Source organism: Lagenorhynchus albirostris, chromosome 19 (assembly GCF_949774975.1).
Source record: "Lagenorhynchus albirostris chromosome 19, mLagAlb1.1, whole genome shotgun sequence".
In the NCBI taxonomy this organism is placed as follows: domain Eukaryota; kingdom Metazoa; phylum Chordata; class Mammalia; order Artiodactyla; family Delphinidae; genus Lagenorhynchus; species Lagenorhynchus albirostris.
In genome coordinates, this window is record NC_083113.1 from 13,627,780 (window position 1) to 13,645,296 (window position 17,517).

Sequence of the window (17,517 nt, forward strand, 5' to 3'; positions counted from 1 at the left end):
TGTAGGTGCGGCGCAGATTACAGAGCTGGTGACAGAGGCTCCTGGGGGGTCAGGGTGTCAGGACGGAGCCCTACCCCATTGTCTGCAGCTGCAGGAGATGCAGAACCTCTGCCTCCCCCTCCTGCCTCCTTATCCCATCTGTGCTGTCTGGCATGGAAAGCAGGTCAGGGAGAGGGGGCGAGAGAAAAAGGACTTGACAAGGGGCAAGGAAAGGAATTTAACTTACTTTGAACGTGTTCTGGGCCCAGAGCTTCACTCTTACTCACGTTCATTCCACAGATAGTTATTAAGTGCCCACTGTGGACCTAGCACTGCTCAAGGTTGTGAGGATCGGGTTCTGCAGTGCCCGAGCAGGCCAGAGCCCCTGCCCTTACCATGCTGACATCACAGTGGAGAGAGGTCGACAGTAAGCTTGTAAACAAGTAAATATGTACAGTCGAGGCGGTGATGATGAGCGCTTTACTTTCATAAAGGATAACGGGAGGTCCTCTTGACCACGGAGGGTATGGAGGCTTCACGAAGAAAGAGACATGTGAGCTGAGGCTGAAGAAAGTGGGGCAGGGCCCCACGGATACTTGGAGAAGACACTTATGACTGAGGGGGCAGCATGTGCAAGGGCCCCAAGGTAGGGGGTCCAGGTGTGTTGGAGGCACCGGTGCCATGGAGGGTTCAGAGAGGTGAAGCGGGGGATGATGCAGAATAGGGTCCTGGGCTCCTGAAAGGACTTTGGCTTCTTTTACTTTGGGTGAGATGGGGACTTGGGAGGGGTTGAGCAGAGGAGAGGGTTTGCTCTGACTCAGGTGGTCACAGGGTCCCAGATTGTAGGAGGGGCGAGGACAGGAGCACTAGAGCTGCTCATCTAGGCCACACGGTCCCTCTAGTATCAGGAGCCACCGTGACCTTAATTTTACAGATGAGAAAAGAGGTTTGGGAGGACCCTTTCCAGGACCCAGTCCCTTCTCAAGGCTACCAGCTAGGACGAGGCAGTCATCTGAGGGCCTGTCTCCCGTGGCCCTGTGTCATCCTGTAAATCACCTCTAATGGACGTGACTCCAGCAAGGTGAGATGAAGCTTCTGAGAGAGCTACAGTTTGGAAACCGTTGAGAAATAAGGCCTCCGAGGCAGACAGAAATAAAAAGTCCTAAAATTAGGGACTTCCCTGTCGGTCTAGTGGTGAAGACTCTGTGCTTCCAATGCAGGGGGGACAGGTTCGATCCATGGTCGGGGAACTAAGATCCCGCATGCTGCGCGGCACAGCCAAAATAAAAGTCCTAAAATTAAAAAAAAAATTACTAGAGTGTTTAAGACATACACTAGAACGAGTCAGTGATATCCATGTACTTAGCAGATATTTAAAACATCAAACCTTGCCCTTAGGGACCCATCTCCAGTTACCTCTCCTTTCCCTGCTCAGAGCTGACCACTGTGGATGGTGATTTTCATTCCCTTTCAGCTTTCTTCTGTGTTAAGCATACTCACCAACACTCCAGCCTTGCCCCTCCGGGGTGCGCGTCCCTCCTCCGGCCAGATCATTGTACAGATGGGAGCGCTAAGGCCAATGGGGGTGTCGCTTGCAGCTGCACAGCCAAGGAGCAGCAAAGCCTGCGGCTGAAATCCAGAGCCTGCGAACCCCAGATTCCTCTTCCTTATTCATTGATGACTGGCCCTGAGGTGAAAATCCAGGCAAGCCAGCCTTGGGGTTGGGGGGAGCCCCAGAAGCCAGGAGGCCTGATTTTAGCTCCCCTATATCTTCTGGACTCCCAAACCCAGGTTGTTTTTTATTGTGACTTCATCATAAAATACAGAAAAAGATGTTCAACGTATTTTATACAGTACAGTATAACAAATAACTGTAAAGCTGTGATTCTCTGTAATCATAATAGAACATTGTCAGCTCCCAGAAACCTCCCTCCTCTGTTACTCCCAAATGTAACAACTCTCCTGACTTTTGGTTATTTGCTTCCTTGATCTTCTGCACAGTTTTACAAGTGAGAAACAAATGGTGTCATGTTGCCTGTTGTGAACTTGCTGTCCATGGACTCATACTTGATGTGTCATTTGGCGTCTGGCTTCTTTCACTCTGTGTAAAGTTGTTACGCTTCATCCCTGTTGTAGGTATCAGTGGTTTGGTCCCTGTGTGGTGTTGGTCTCTATGAATTTTACCTTAGTTTGTTTATCCATTCTCCTGTGGGTGGATACCTGGTCTGTTTCTAGTTTTGAGGTTACTGTGAATGTTGCTGCTGTGAACATTCTAGTACATGTCATTTGGTAAACAAAGGCACTCATTTCTGTTAGAGGGCTGTGGAATTGCTGGTTCATGGGGTAGTTTTTAATTGAGTTTTAATTGTTACTGCCAAACAATTTTCCATAGTGGTTGAACCATGTTATACTCCCAGCAGTACCGATTCCTTTACGTTTTTGACAACGCTTGGAGTTGTCAGTTTTTAAAATTTTAGCCATCCTGGTGGGTGGTTTCAATTTGCGTTTCCCCATAACTAATGAAATTGTGTGTGTTCCTTCATTGTGTGAGTGTCCTCTCCTTTGAGGTGCCCTTGCTCTTTTCACCTTGCCTCCCAGGTGGCTCACCTCTAACTGACAGCTGTAGCTCCTGCCCAGACCCTCAGCGACTGAAGCCCAGACACCCTACGGAGCAGTGGGTGGGGTGGGGCCATGCAGACACTCCTCTGCTGTGCTGATGCCTGGCTTCCAGAGGCAGGTCTGGGTGTCCTCCATCGGGAGCTCCCCAGGGAGCAGGCCATCTTCTTGGCTGTGGTGATGGTGTTTCGTCACTGCAGGACTGCGTCACAGATACCTCAGCTGACGTGCCACCCTCAGCGGGAGGATGGGCAGGATCCAGGCAGGATGCAGGGGCTCTTTCAGTTCCTTCCCCACCCTCGCCCGAGCTGCTGCTTGCTGGCTTTTTAGTTGCTGAAGTGAGAATGTAAAAAGGGGCTCTGGTGTGCCGAGCTCCTCAGCTGGGAGACCCAAAGCAACCAGTTCCCCTCTCTCAGCCTCTGCCCTGCCCTGGGCATGGTCATGGCCCTCTGGTGGGGTGGTTGGAGTGATCAGGAGAGGCTCTGGAGGAGCGCCCTCACGCTCAAGGCCACCCAGCTGGCATTGGCTCCTGGACTCTGCAACCCTGACCACTCTCGGCCACACCCGGCTGCCTTCACCTCTCTCTGATGAGCCACATGTTTGGGTGTTCACTGGGGGCCAGGCAGTGGGCCGAGCCTCTGCACACAGTGGGTGCTTTCATGCTGCTGACAGCCCTGGTGCTGCTGAATCACGGAGGCTCCGAGAGGTGAAGTTGCTGGGCTGGGGAGGGCGGGGAGGGGAGGGGAGGGGAGAGCTGAGATTGGACACGAGGCCCCTGTCCTTTACACATCCACCCTTCCTTTGGACTCTGGGTTCTCCATCCCAGCCTTGTTTGGGAACCCAGCCCTATTCTGAGCTGAGCTCGTACCAGGGGAAGGTGCAGTGTTGGCCCCCGTGTTGGAGAGGAATTCCCTAATTCCCCACCACGCCTGCCTCCAGGCCCCAAGTGTGCTCCCTGCCCCGGCTCCTTACCCTGTGCCACATTCCCCAAGCTCCTTCCCAAGCTTCCTCAGGGGCTTTGCACTTGCTCTTCCCCTGCCTGAAATTTGCTCCCTACACGTTGGCTCACCTGTCCCTCATACAGCGTGGCTAACACAGCACCCATTCCCTGCCCTCCTTTCCCCTGTTCATTTTTCTTTGCTGCCACCTGATGTTGTGACCTGTGTACTGTCTGCCTTCCCCACTGGAATGTGAGCTTCCTGAAGGCAGGGGCTGTGTCTTAGTGACTCTCTGTCTCTGGAACCCAGGACAGAGTCTGGAGCTTAGGACATGCTCAGAAAAAGATTGGTGGCGTGAATAGATTCTGGAATTGTTTCTGAGGCTGTGTCCGGTCCTGGGCTGGGGATCTTCTGGGGAGACTTGGGTTCGTTCATTGTGCATTCAACAGAGAGCCAGACACCGGGCTGGTGCGCTGAATTAGTGTTTAGAGGTGTGGGGAGAGTTGACAAGGAGGTGCATGCAGAGGACCCAGTCCAGCCTCTGAGGTCAGGAAGGCTTCCTGGAGGAGGCATTGGTTCAGCTGAGACCTTAAGGAAGAGGGGGAACTCACAGAAGGTGTTGGGGATGGAGGCCAGAGGGAAGGACCTGAGTGCCAGAAGCCTGGCAGAGAGTGAGGGTCGGGGAGGAGGGGCTGGGGAGGTGGGTAGTGGCTGGTGTGGTAATCATTGTCACGGTCATTAGCCTTTCTTGAGAGCTTTCTAGGTGCCTTTCTGCTTATGCCGGGCCTTCTTGTGGGAAAGGACCTTGTTCTGTGTTCTGAGCACACTGGGGAGCCATGGAAGGGTTTTGAACAGAGAAGGACAGGGTCAGATTTAGGATGGAGTACAGGGGTTGAGAGCACAGGCTGGGAACCCAGGGAGAAAGCCAGGGTGGGAGGGGAGGCGGGGCAGGAGAGGATCAGGAAGCCGGTGGACGGGCAGAGAGGACAACGGGCGGAGCAGGGGTGGGAAGCAGCAGAGGCCAGGGCCTGAGGGGCCTGGAATCCCAAGCTGAGGAGCCTGGCTCTTTCCCAAGGCCCCGGGGAAGCCACAGGTCAGATTTGAGGGTCCCTCTAGGTGCTGAGGGAGACAGATGGGAGGATGGGAGGCTGGGGAAGAGGTGGGGTGAGTCCTCCTGGGAGAGGACAGCGTTGGACCTGAGCCACGTTGTAGGGAGGCTGGGGTGGAAACCCTGGTCCCATTAAGACTGAAGCACAGATTGGTGGATGTTTGGGAGCGAAGATCTGGCGGTCCTGGGTGTGTTCAGTCTGTGGGTGTGAGCCCCGGAGGTGCCAGCCATACCTGCTGGGGGACAGAGCCCCTGCTGGACCCTGTCTTTGCAGCTCAGAGGCCAGAACGTGATTTCTCCCCCGCTGTTTACTTCCCTGTCACTGTCCATCTTGTCTTCCTCCGGCTTCCTCCCACTTACCTCCCTTCCCTCTGCCTGGGGCCTGGGCAGCCTGCCACCGTCACATGCCAGGCAGTAGTGTGTCCAACCCACCAGCTCCCCTGGGGCACAAGAGAAAGCTGATGCCCACGGTGTCCCCAGAGCCAGCTGCCACTTCTCTGGGGGCCACCGTAGCTCCTGACCTGCTGTCCGCAAATAACCCCAGGCCAGGAAAGGCGAAAGGCGCCTTGAGCTCCATGGCCCCTGTCCAGGCCTGTGGCTCCAGGTAGGGGCCCAGCTGGTGGCTGCCTTCCCCCCTTTCTCCCCTCTGCCCCGGGAACCTGAGACGAAGCAGCGGCCTCGGCGTCCGTCAGTCTGTTGGCTGCTGGTCCCTGAGGACGGAAGCAGAGGTCCCTGGGAGGGGACCAGGGCCTCGGTCAAGCCCCCAGGACTGGCTCCTGGGCCCCAGATAAGTGTACACGCAGTAGGTTCCTTTCTTGTTGAAGATCCGGAGCACTGAGACCTTGCTTTCCTCTGTCATCTGGTGGGGACAAGGGGACAAGGAGGGAACTGAGGCTGTGGGAGTGATATGAGGTGGCCTGGTGCCGGGGTGGGGTGGGGTACTCCGTTTGCTAAAGGTGGCAGGTTGGTGGCTCCTTGGTTTGGAAAGGAGAGAGTGAGTGAGAGAGAGCGAGCGAGAGAGGGAGTGTGTGCGTGTGCGTGTGCGTGTGCATGTGCGTGTGTGTGTGTGTGTGTGTGTGTGTGTGTGTGTGTGTGTGTGTGTGTTGTGGGGCTGGCAGGCAGGTACTGGTAGCTTTGAGCACTCCCTCAGGTGCCCAGGGCTGTCTGATTCAGCCCAGGTGACCTCAGCGCTGGGGCATGGGAGTGACGCAGGGGGCGGAGCTGCAGCTCCTCGCCTGCCTCCCGCCCCACCCCGCCCCACCAGGAGTGACGTTGGGTGGAGGGGCTGCCTCTGCTCAGCACGGGTGTCCTGAGTGTCCGGGCACAGGCCAGGGAGCTGTGCTCCTTCCAGAGTGGGCTCTGAGGGCAAGCTCATGTCCTTTCCCCCAAAGACTGGGCTCCCTGGGGACATGGCCACCTCTTCCCCCTCAGCCTGGGCCCCAGGGCAGGTCTTGCCCCACCCGCCCTGGCTCCACCCTGTCAGAGCAGCCTGAGGGGCCTCAGAGGAGGGCTGTCCCGAGGGAAGGCGCTGAGGCCCAATCCCCCTCCCACTCTGACAGGCTCCTCTCTTGTCTTGCAGACTGTGCTCTGTCCACCGCACCTCCTGCATGTCCTGCTGCCCTGAGCTGTCCCGAGCTAGGTGACAGCCTGTCACGCTGCCACCATGAACGAGGTGTCTGTCATCAAAGAAGGCTGGCTCCACAAGCGCGGTAAGGGGCTGCTTTTGCCCACAGGATTGCGTGTCTCCCCTTTCCGCCCTGGCTCTCCTGGCAGCTGTGCCCTGAGAGGCAGAGGTACAGGGTCTTTACCACCTGAGGAGCCAGCATTCCAAGCCCTGCCTGCCTCCCTCCCTGCCCCTGGCCAGTAGCTCCTTACCAGCCCATTTCATGGGATCTTTGAAAGTAGTCTGGACAGAGGGACTGTGGCTGTGCCTGGACCTGAGCCTCCAGGCCTAGCTGGACCTCCTGCATGAGCCGCCAGGCCACGCCTCAAGTTCTGCCTCTGCATTAGTGATCCTGTTTGTAGCCCCATTTTATAAATGAAGAAACTGAGGCTCAGAGAGGGTCAGTCACTTAACTGAAGTAGCACAGTGAGGTGATATTCAGCATTTATTCATTCAGCAAATACTCACGGAGTGTGTGGTATGCCGGGCTGGCCGCCCCAGGCTCCGAGGACGCTGTGGTGCCCTCGTGGAGTTTGCAATCCGTTGGGGGGTGGGGACAGACAGTAAACAGATAGACAGACATCATGTCAGGCGGCAAGTGCCGTTGTGAAAAATAGGAGCTGTGAGGGAGAACAGGCTGGAGAAAGATGGGGTTCGGTGGAAGCGGCTCTGAGGAGGGGACAGTGAACAGAGGCCTGGAGGAGGTGAGGGAGCGAGCCACACGGATAGACAGGCAAGGGCCTTGCAGGGAATGAGACAGCAAGGACAAAGGTGGGACTGTGTCTGGACCGGAGAGGTGACCAGTGTGGCTGGCGCAGAGCGAGCGAGGGCGAGCTGGAGGAGGTGGGCAGAGCGGTGATGCAGCATCAGGCCGTCCGCCCTCGACCCCATGGAAAGGGCTCTAACTCTCCAGGCGTTCAGAAGCCCAGGATGTTGTGAGCCGGCGCGTGACCCGGTCTGCTTGTGCTGGTGGGCAGCTGAGAAATGCGGTCATTTACAGGGAAGAGACTAAGAGACTAGACCCTTAGGCCCCAGGCCCCTGCCCCAGAACCAGCACACTTAACGCCCACGCTGCCGTGTGCAGCGGCAGCTAGGAAGAGGCACGTGCTGGGAGTCAGCTTGTCCAGGCGCCCAGGAGCGAAGGAGGCAGACTGTCCTGGCTTCCGCAGACCTTCCCCTGCGGAGGGGGACGCCAGGCCTGGGGGTAGCCGCTCTGTGCACTTTCATTCACTCAGCAGACATCTGTTGAGCAGCGCCTGTGTTCCAGGCACTGTTCTAGGTGCTGGAGACACAGCAGTGAACCAGATGAGCCAAAAGTCCCCATCCTTTTGTTGATGTCTTACATTGCGGGGGAGAGCCCATGGCACCTGAGTAGACAGGTGTGAGCAGGAGGAGGGGTGTGAGGGGGACTGTCCCAAATGGGGTGGTCAGTGAGGACTTCACTGAGAAGGGGGGTTTGAATAAAGATCTGAAGGGATGCGGGGGAGTGAGCCCCACAGTTAACTGGGGCAAGGGCGAAGGGGACAGCCCATGAGTCCACAGAGGGGAGTGGGCCAGGCATGTTTAAAGGGGGCGAGGAGGCTGGTGGGGCTGGCCCTGTAGAAACTGGGAGACGTGCCCGCCCATCCTGCCCTGTCCCAGCCCGCAGACATGGAGCAGTGATGAGGGATGGAGGTGGCTCCCCAGGCCAGGCCTCCCCCATCACACTGAGCGGGGAGAATCCTTTCCTGCTGCCCTTTCCAGGCAGGGTGGTACTCAGGACACCTTGGCCTACCCACCCGATTGGGCCCTGAGTGTGGGGCTGCTGACGGAGCTTTCTGAACCTTGGCAGGCGTCAGCCCTGGCTCTGCCACCTCCTCTCAGTGTGACTGGGTAAGCTGTGTCATCTCTCTGAACCTTGGTTTCCCATCTGTAAAATGGGTCAACAACCCAGGCCTCTGAGATAGTCAGCTTCATGAGGGCAGGGATTTTATCTGGCTTGTTCACTGAGATGTCCCCAGTGCCCTAGAAAAGTGCTTGGCATGCAGTAGGCACTCGGTAACTGTTGAATGAGCGTTTGGGATTGTGTGTGTGGATAGTGCGAGTGTGTTAGGGTGTGCCAGGGTCTCAGGCTCCTGAGTTTCCGTGGCCCGTGGCTCGCTAGGCTGGGTTGGCAGAGCCCTGAAGGTGGCCCGAGAACTGTGGCCGGGGCAGGGCTTTGTCTCTGGCATTAATGCTGATGGCATTAAGTGGATCTCAGCCCCTCCTAGACCTTCAGTGTCTCCACTTACCTGCATGGACCCAGACAAGCTGCTGAGATGACCACCTGCCTTGGGTTTGTACCATAGCTACACACATGCGTGCGTGTCACTCCTGGGTCTCTCCAGTGCCTGTCCTTCTGAGCAGCAGCTGGCAGAGGTGGGTAAGGCAAAGTGGGCCCTGCAGCTGTTTGGACACCGCCGCTACCCCACCCCACCCCACCCCACCCCACCCCTGGTGGTTGAAATAACAGCAGCTCCGGCTTACTGGGTGCCCACTCTGCCAGGCCTGGGGCTCTGCTCTAGGCAGACCCCGTTTTGTTGCATTTCCATTACTGCCCCGTCAGGTGGGCACCGTCTCGCAGACTAGGAAGCTGAAGCTCGGCAGGAGGACTGACTCGCCTGAGGTCTCGGCAAGGAGGTGGTGGTGCTGAGGTTCAGGCTCCAGCTCCTGAGACAGCTCCTGGCTCACATGCTGCCTCTTGCTCAGCAAGGGCCACTCAAGGAATGGGTCCCTTATTCCATGTGCGGGTGTCCTTTCTGACACAGCCTCAGCATACTCTCTCCCAGGCCCCACCAGGCCAGGCCCCGTCTGCCAATTTAGAGGCAGACAGCGTAGTGGTCAAGAACGTGGACTCTGGACAGAGCAAACCTGGGTTCCAATCCCAGCTCTCCCGGTCAACAACTGTGAGCCTCAGGCAGGTAATGAAACCTCTTTGTGCCTCAGTTTCCTCACTTGTAAAATGGGATTGTTGTGAGGATATTTTTCCTTCGAGGTTTCTTTTTTTTCTTAGCTTGTTATCGATATATAAAGCACCACAGGTAAGTGCCTGGATTATAAGCTTACCCCCAAACCTGTGTCCAGGGCAGGAAATAGAGTCAGTCAGTCCCCAGAAGCCCCTGTGCCTCTCCCAAGCAGTAACCACTCTCCCAACCTCCAATAGAGTAGATGAATTTTTCTAGTTTTGTTTCTCTTTCTAAAATTGAGGTAAAATTTACATAACACTGAATTAACTGTTTTCAAGTGCACAATTCAGTGGCCTTTAGTACATTCACAGTGTTGTGTAACCACTACCTCTGTCTAGTTCCCAAACATTTTCATCTGCCTGAAAGAAAGCCCTGTACTTGTTAAGTAGTCAGTTCTCATTCCCCCTCCTCCCAGCCCCTGGCAGCCACCAATTTGTTTTCCGTTTTTATGGATTTACTTATTTTGGACATTTCATATAAATGAATCATACAATATGTGGCCACAAAAGTCTGGTTTCTTTCACTTAGCATAACTTTTTTTAAAAAATAAATTTATTTATTTTTTTATTTTTGGCTGTATTGGGTCTTCGCTGCTGCTCACGGGCTTTCTCTAGTTGTGGCGAGCAGGGGCTACTCTTCGTTGCGGTGCGCGGGCTTCTCATTGCGGTGGCTTCTCTTGTTGTGGAGCACGGGCTCTAGGCGCGCGGGCTTCAGTAGTTGCGGCACGCGAGCTCAGTAGTTGTGGCTCACGAGCTCTAGAACGCAGGCTCAGTAGTTGTGGCACACGGGCTTAGTTGCTCCGCGGCATGTGGGATCTTCCTGGACCAGGGCTCGAACCTGTGTCCCCTGCATTGGCAGGCGGATTCTTAACCACTGCGCCACCAGGGAAGCCTCCAGCATAATGTTTTTGAGGTTCATCCATGCTGTAGCACGTATCAGTACTTCATTCCTTTTTTTTTTTCTTTTTAAATTTATTTATTTATTTTTGGCTGTGTTGGGTCTTTGTTGCTGCTCCCGGGCTTTCTCTAGTTGCGGTGAGCGGGGGCTACTCTTTGTTGCAGTGCGTGAGATTCTCATTGCGGTGGCTTCTCTTGTTGGGGAGCATGGGCTCTAGGCGCGCGGGCTTCAGTAGTTGTGGCATGAGGTCTTGGTAGTTGTGGCTCGCAGGCTCTAGAGCGCAGGCTCAGTAGTCGTGGCGCATGGGCTTAGTTGCTCCATGGCATGTGAGATCTTCCTGGACCAGGGCTCGAACCCGTGTCCCCTGCATTGGCAGGCGGATTCTTAACCATGCGCCACCAGGGAAGCCCCTTCATTCCCTTTTATAGCCAAACAATATTCCATTGTATGAATATACCACATTTTCTTTATCCGTATGTCTGTTGATGGACATCTAAGGTATTTCTGCCTTTTGGCTATTGTGAATAGTGCTGCTATGAACATTTGTATACAAGGATTTGAGTACTTGTTTTCAGTTTTGGGGGGGTATACACCTAGGAGTGGAATTGCCGGGACGTATATATCTCTTAGATTATTTATAATCTATTATATATAGTTAGATAATGTGGGTAAGAAATGTATAAAACCTGGGTCATACATTCTGTATGTGTAATGTACAGTGTATTCTGTATTTAACTTTTTGAGGAAGCGCCAAGCTTCCACAGGGTTGCACCACTTTATATTCCCACCAGCAGTGCACAGGGTTTCCATTTCTCCACATCCTCACCCACACCTGTTCTTTTTCTTTTAGTTTTTTTGTTTTTTTTTAAATAAAAGCCATCCTGGTGGGTATTAAGTGGTATCTCGTTTTGATTTGCATTTCCCTAATGACTGATGATGTTGAGCATCTTTTTATATGCTTGTTGGCCATTTGTATATCTTTGGTGAGATGTCTGTTTAAGTCCTTCACCCTTTTTTTTCTTTTAAGATTTGGATAAATTATTTTTATGCCTATTCATATCTTCTTGTATTGATTATGTTATGTATGTATTTTAAGATTTTAACTTCAAAAGTGTCAATACTGATTTTTGGCATATAGTTCATAGTTTTATACAATCAAGTCTATCAAGTTTTTTTGCTCTTTAATTTTTTTTTTTTTTTACATCTTTATTGGAGTATAACCATTTTACAATGTTGTGTTAATTTCTGCTGTAAAACAAAGTGAATCAGCTATATGTATACATATAGCCCCATATCCCCTCCCTCTTGCGTCTCCCTCCCACCCTCCCTATCCCACCCCTCTAGGTGGACACAAAGCACTGAGCTGATCTCCCTGTGCTATGCGGCTGCTTCCTACTAGCTATCTATTTTACATTTCGTAGTGTATATATGTCAATGCTACTCTCTCACTTCATCCCAGCTTACCCTTCCCCCCCTTCACCCATTTTTTAATCAGACTGTGTTTTTATTGCTTAGTTGTAAGAGTTCTTTATATATTCTGGATACTAGACTCTTATCAGGTATACGATTTGCAAATATTTTCACCCATTCTGTTTGGTTGTCTTTTTATTTTCTTGATAGCATCCTTTGCACAAAAGTTTTTTATTTCAGTGAGTCCACTTGATCTATTTTTTCCTTTGTTGTCATATCTAAGAATCTGTTGCCAAGTCCAGTGCCACGAAGATTTACCCCAGTGTAGTTTTCTAAGAGTTTTATAGTTTTAGCTCTTATATTTAGGTAGATCCACTTTGAGTTAATTTTTTTATATGGTATAGGGTTCCAACTCTGTTCTTTTGCATATGGGTATCCAGTTGTCCCAGCATCATTTGTTGAAGAGACTGGCCTTCCCCCCCTGGAATGGTGTTGGTATTGTTGTTGAAAATCAGTTGCCCATAAGTATGTAGGTTTATTTTTTGACTCACAGTTCTACTCCATTGGTCTATATGTTTATCTTTATACCACACTGATTTGATTATTGTAGCTTTGTAGTAAGTTTTGAAATCAGGAAGTATGAGTCCTTTTACTTTGTTCTTCTTTTTTTTTTTTTTTTTTGTGATACGCAGGCCTCTCACTGTTGTGGCCTCTCCCGTTGCGGAGCACAGGCTCCAGATGCACAGGCTCAGTGGCCATGGCTCACGGGCCCAGCCGCTCCGCGGCACGCAGGATCCTCCCAGACTGGGGAACGAACCCGCGTCCCCCACATTGGCAGGCGGACTCCCAACCACTGCACCACCAGGGAAGCCTTGTTCTTCTTTTTCAACATTGCTTTGGCTGTTTGGAACCCCTTGCCACATGAATTTGAATTCCATGTAAATTTGAGGGTTGACTCTTCCTCAACAGCAAAAAAGGCTATTGGAATTTTGACAGGGAATGTGTTGAATCTGTAGATGGCTTTAGATAGTATTGTAATCTTAATATCAGGTCTTCCAATCCATGAACACAGGATCTTTGAATTTATTTAGGTCTTTAATTTCTTTCAGCAGTGTTTGTAGTTTTTAGTGTATAAATCTTTGCCTCCTTGTGCTGTTGTAAATGGAATTGTTTTCTTAATTTCCTTTTTGGATTATTCATTGCTGGTGTATAGAAACAGTTTGTTTCTGTGTGTTGCTTTGGCTGAATTTGTTAGCTCTAGTAATTGTTTTGTGGATTATTTGTGATTTTCTGTATATAAGATCATGTTATCTGCAAATGAGATACTTTTACGTATTCCTTTTCAAGTTAGATACTTTTTATCTTTTTCTTTTTCTCTGGTTAGAACTTCCATTACAGTGTTTCATAGCAGTGGTGAAAGTGGACATCTTTGTCTTGTTCCTGATCTTAGGGGAAAGTTTTCATCCTTTCATCATTGAGTATGTTGTTAACTTGTGGGTTTTTCACAGATGTCCTTTATCCTGTGGAAGAAATTCCCTTCTCTTCCTAGCTTACTGAGTATTTTTATCATGAAAGAGCGTTGGATTTTGTCAGATGCCTTTTCTGTGTCAATCTGGATGACCTTGTGTTTTTTACCCTTCATGATATATACTGCATTGATTGAGTTTCATGTATTTGAACCACCCTGGCAGTCCTGGGATAAAACCCACTTGGTCATGGTATATAGTCCTTTTATTGTGCTGTTGAATTTGGGGTTTTGCTAGTTTCTGAACCTTACATACATGGAATCATTTAGTATCTACATTTGAAAGAATTTAACAAGTTAAAACCTATAAGATACTTAGGACAGTGCTTGGCAGGCACAAGGAAAGTACCGCTGATAGTACTATCTGATCATCATCATTAATTGATGGATATCCTCATAAGAGGAAACAAAGACATAGAGAAGTGAGGTGACTTACTGGAGCGCACCCTGCCGTGCTGCCTCTCCACGTGCTATGTGAGTGAAGGGCCTGGCACACTCTTTGCTTGCCCAGTGGACTGATGATAAAGAGTATTTATTGATTTATTGGTGTGCTGGGCCCTAGCTAGGCTGGGTGCTTTATGTTTGCTTTATATTTGAAATCTCATTTTTTTTTTTAGCAACTTGAGATATAATTCACATACCATACAATTCAGCCATTTAAAGTGTACAGTTCAGCAGCTTTTAGGGTATTTAGAGTTATGCGTCCATCACCACAATCGATTTCAGAACATTCTCACTACCCTAAAAAGGACTCCCCCTTGGCCATCACCCTCCAATCTCCCCCCAGACTCGCCGCCTCCTCAGCCATAGGCAACCACTGATCAACTTTTCAGATCTGTAAGTTTCCCTATTCTGGACATTTTATGTAAATGAAATCATATAATTTGTGATCCTTCGTGACAGGCTTCTTTCACTTAGCATAAGGTATGATTCATCAACCTTGTAGCATGTATTAATACTTCATTTCCTTTTTTTTTTTTTCTTTTGGCCGCATTGCACGACATGAGGGATCTTAGTTCCCCAATCAGGGATCGAACCCGTGCTCCCTGCACTGGAAGTACGGAGTCCTAACCACTGAACCACCAGGGAATTCCCAATATTTCATTTTTTTTATGACTAATATTAATATTCCATCGTACGGATATGTCATGTTTTGTTTATCCATTCATTAGTTGATGAACTTTTGAGTTTCCACTCTTTGTTTTTTTTAAGATTTATTATTTATTTATTTAATTTATTATTTTTGGCTGCATCGGGTCTTAGCTGCAACTGCAGCACACCGGATCTTCGTTGAGGCGTGTGGGATCTTTCGTTGAGGCATGTGGGATCTTTTGTTGCAGCACATGGGCTCTTGCGATGCGGTGCTGGGCTTCTCTCTAGTTGTGGCGTGCAGGTTTTCTCTTCTCTAGTTGTGGTGCATGGGCTCCAGGGCGCGTGGGCTCTGTAGTTTGCAACACGCAGTCTCTCTAGTTGAGACGCTCGAGCTCAGTAGTTGTGGCATGTGGGCTTAGTTGCCCCGCGGCATGTGGGATCTTAGTTCCCCAACCAGGGATCGAGCCCGCGTCCCCTGCATTATAAGGTGGATTCTTTACCACTGGACCACCAGGCAAGTCCCTCCACCCTTTACTATAATGAATAATGTTGCTGTGGACATTTATGTTTTTTGTGTGGATATATGTTTCACCGTCTTATTTTAGTCCTTAGCAGCCCTCTGAGGAGTGGGTCCTTCTAGTGTGCACCTGTGTGTATGTGTGTACAGGGTGCCTGGATATTCATGGTTAGAAAAAATGGAAGGGGTCAAGGAGCATTTGGAGGGCACAGCAACAGTTATACCCCGCCTGGCACAGTGTTTTGACATTTGATCCACCTGCACAGCTGTACTGGTGAATACCCGCCCATGGGATTTGGCCTTACAGGGCCACAGGGCATGTGTGTTTGGAAGCCTGGGCCTCCCCTGGGACTGGGCCACGCGCTGGCAAGGATGGCTCACTGCTGGACACACGCTGAGGCAGCTGGTGCCCTGAGGCGCTGCAGCAGGCGCCTTCCTGCCAGGCATGACCTCTGGATCACTGGGCCCAGCCCAGTGCCCAGCCTGCACTAGCAGGGGCCACCTCGAGGGTTTCTCCAGGAGAAGCACCCTCCTGCCCACCCTCTTGTCCATCCTCCTCCCAGTGTGGTGCCCCTTGTGAGGCACTGCCACACTGGGCTGGCTGCCCTGACCTCTCTCCCTCCCGCCCTGCCTTCGTACAGGTGAATACATCAAGACCTGGCGGCCCCGGTACTTCCTGCTGAAGAGCGACGGCTCCTTCATTGGATATAAGGAGCGGCCCGAGGCCCCCGACCAGACCCTGCCCCCCTTAAACAACTTCTCTGTTGCAGGTGCGTCTCAGGGGCTCAGAGAACGGCTGGCAGGTGTTGGGGACACGTGGGGCTTGATCATTCTTGGGCTGTGGGCCTGTCTGGGGCCTCTTTGCCCTCAGATCTATTTCGCACCCTTTCCCTGCTCCACCGCTGTGTTACTGGGCCTGGGGGGTGTATTGGTCAGCAGTGGAGAGCGGGAAGCAGAGAGAAGCTGGGGCATTTTCCGGCCTTCTGTCCCCTCTGTGGTACCCGAAGTGGTGCCTTCCTGCCAGACACTGACCAGTGAAAGCTTGGCTGGTGCAAAGCCCTTGCCTGGGCCTCACAGAACCTGCCCTCAGCCCGCTGCCACCTTCCTTCCCTGCTGACCTGATTGGTCACCACATCCTTGTCCCACCTCCTTAGAACATTTCAAAGATGCTCACCTCCACCGCCACCTCGTAGCCCAGACCACTGTCCCCTCCCCACTAGCTCCCTGCTCTAGCCTCTTCCCCAGCCTCGCCTCTCGAGGCCACCCGACCTGGTCGCTCTGCAATCCAGCCCCCACGCCCCTCTCTGTCCTGCTTAAAGCCTTGTCCTGGTGGCTTTCCTGTGTGCTCGTGACCCCCACGTGGCTGTCCCCAGCCCTGGCTTCCCTCCTGAACTCTCCCCACCTGCGCCAAGGAGCTTCCTGCATGTTTCTCCCTGGGATGCCCACCGTGGGATACCCAACGTGTCCCAAACTGGCCTTTGGGTCTCCTCTCCCTCCCCAACCTTCTGCTCCCCATCTCCTTCTCTGGGAGGGCCCTGTTGCCCCCTCATCCTCAGGCCAGAGGCCAGGGTGTCATCCCAGATGCCTCTCTGTACCTCCTCTGTGGCCCATCTACCTGTCTTTCCCTCCCCTCCCCTGCCGCACTCCGGTGTAGCCCCAGCCTCCTGGGCTCCCGGCCTCCATTCTCTCTCGCCCTCTGCACGGCAGCCAGAGGGATCCGTCTAAATCTGTTCATGTCCCTTCCCTATTTAAAGCCTTCCACGGCTGCCTGCTGCCCTCAAGACAAAGCCCAGATTCCTCGCCATGCCCCCGAGCCCCGCAGGCTGGCCTCTGCTCACCTCTCCAGCCTGTCTCTCACTTCTCCCCGCCTCACACGGAATTTGCTCTTCCCTAAGTAAGCTGGGCCCTCTCTCACCTCTAGGCTTCTGTATACGACGCACCCTTCTGCCTTCAGAGCTCAGTGCAGAGATGCCCCTTCCTCAGGGAAAGCCTCCTGAGCCCCTGGGCTGGGTTGGCTGCCTCTTAGGCTCCCCACCCTGGTCACAGCCCCGACCACTGAGCCGTCACTGGAAGGGCCGTCTCCCTTCCACATACGCACACTGGGCCTTGAGCCCTGCGGGGCAAGGCCAGGGCTGTCTCGGTCACTAAAGTGTCATGGGGCTGGCACACAGGAGGTGGCTTGGGGAACGTGGGGTGCAGACTGGCAGGGCTGTCCCTTTACCCTCCCGGCTCACATCCCTCTTCTGCAGAATGCCAGCTGATGAAGACCGAGAGACCGCGGCCCAACACCTTCGTCATACGCTGCCTGCAGTGGACCACAGTCATCGAGAGGACCTTCCATGTAGACTCTCCGGACGAGAGGCAAGTCTGGGCCTCTGTGTGGCGGCCCTTTGAGAGCGGCCAGGCTCTGTGTGAGGAGAAGGGGTGCAGATGGATAGATTGCCCTGAGCCCCTCCTTAGGAGTTTCCCATCTCAGCCCTTTTGCCAGCTAGGACGTGCAGGGCTTCTCAGCCCACAGACTCCCGTCCACACCGCCCCGTGTCCTCAGACTGGGGGCTGCATTGGAATCGCGGGGGGGCTTGTTAACAGTGAGGCGCTCTGGGCCACTTCGGGGCCTCTGATTGTCTAGAGATCTGCAGAGGGTCAGGGAGCTGCATTTTTAATGAGCATCTCCATTAATTTCGAGGCAGGTGGTCTAGAAACTCAGTTCTTTAAAAGATCAATTTAATAATCAGAAGAGATACAGATTCACCTAGTTGAGAAATCAAACAGCAGAAGGAGGTGTCTA

The 17,517-nt window shown here is 52.4% G+C and overlaps 1 protein-coding gene and 1 long non-coding RNA gene across 3 annotated transcripts in view; one reads left to right on the forward strand and one right to left on the reverse strand.

Annotated features, from left to right (window-relative positions):
* The window catches only part of AKT2 (AKT serine/threonine kinase 2), a 50,067-nt gene that overhangs the window by 13,162 nt on the left and 19,388 nt on the right, over positions 1 to 17,517 (forward strand). The window contains exons 1-4 of one of the 2 annotated variants that reach the window (XM_060132189.1): positions 5,307 to 5,443; positions 6,221 to 6,350; positions 15,371 to 15,499; positions 16,979 to 17,094. In XM_060132189.1, the coding sequence (XP_059988172.1) occupies positions 6,305 to 6,350; positions 15,371 to 15,499; positions 16,979 to 17,094 (291 nt within the window). In that variant the 5' untranslated portion in view covers positions 5,307 to 5,443; positions 6,221 to 6,304. Of the gene's footprint in view, positions 1 to 5,306; positions 5,444 to 6,220; positions 6,351 to 15,370; positions 15,500 to 16,978; positions 17,095 to 17,517 lie in introns of those variants that run through there. The other variant, XM_060132188.1, reaches the window with a different exon arrangement.
* Positions 444 to 5,770, reverse strand: LOC132510314 (uncharacterized). The gene is made up of 3 exons (XR_009537279.1): positions 5,301 to 5,770; positions 2,587 to 2,928; positions 444 to 1,271 (listed from the first exon to the last, which is right to left on the reverse strand). It is a non-coding gene; the product is annotated as an uncharacterized LOC132510314 (long non-coding RNA).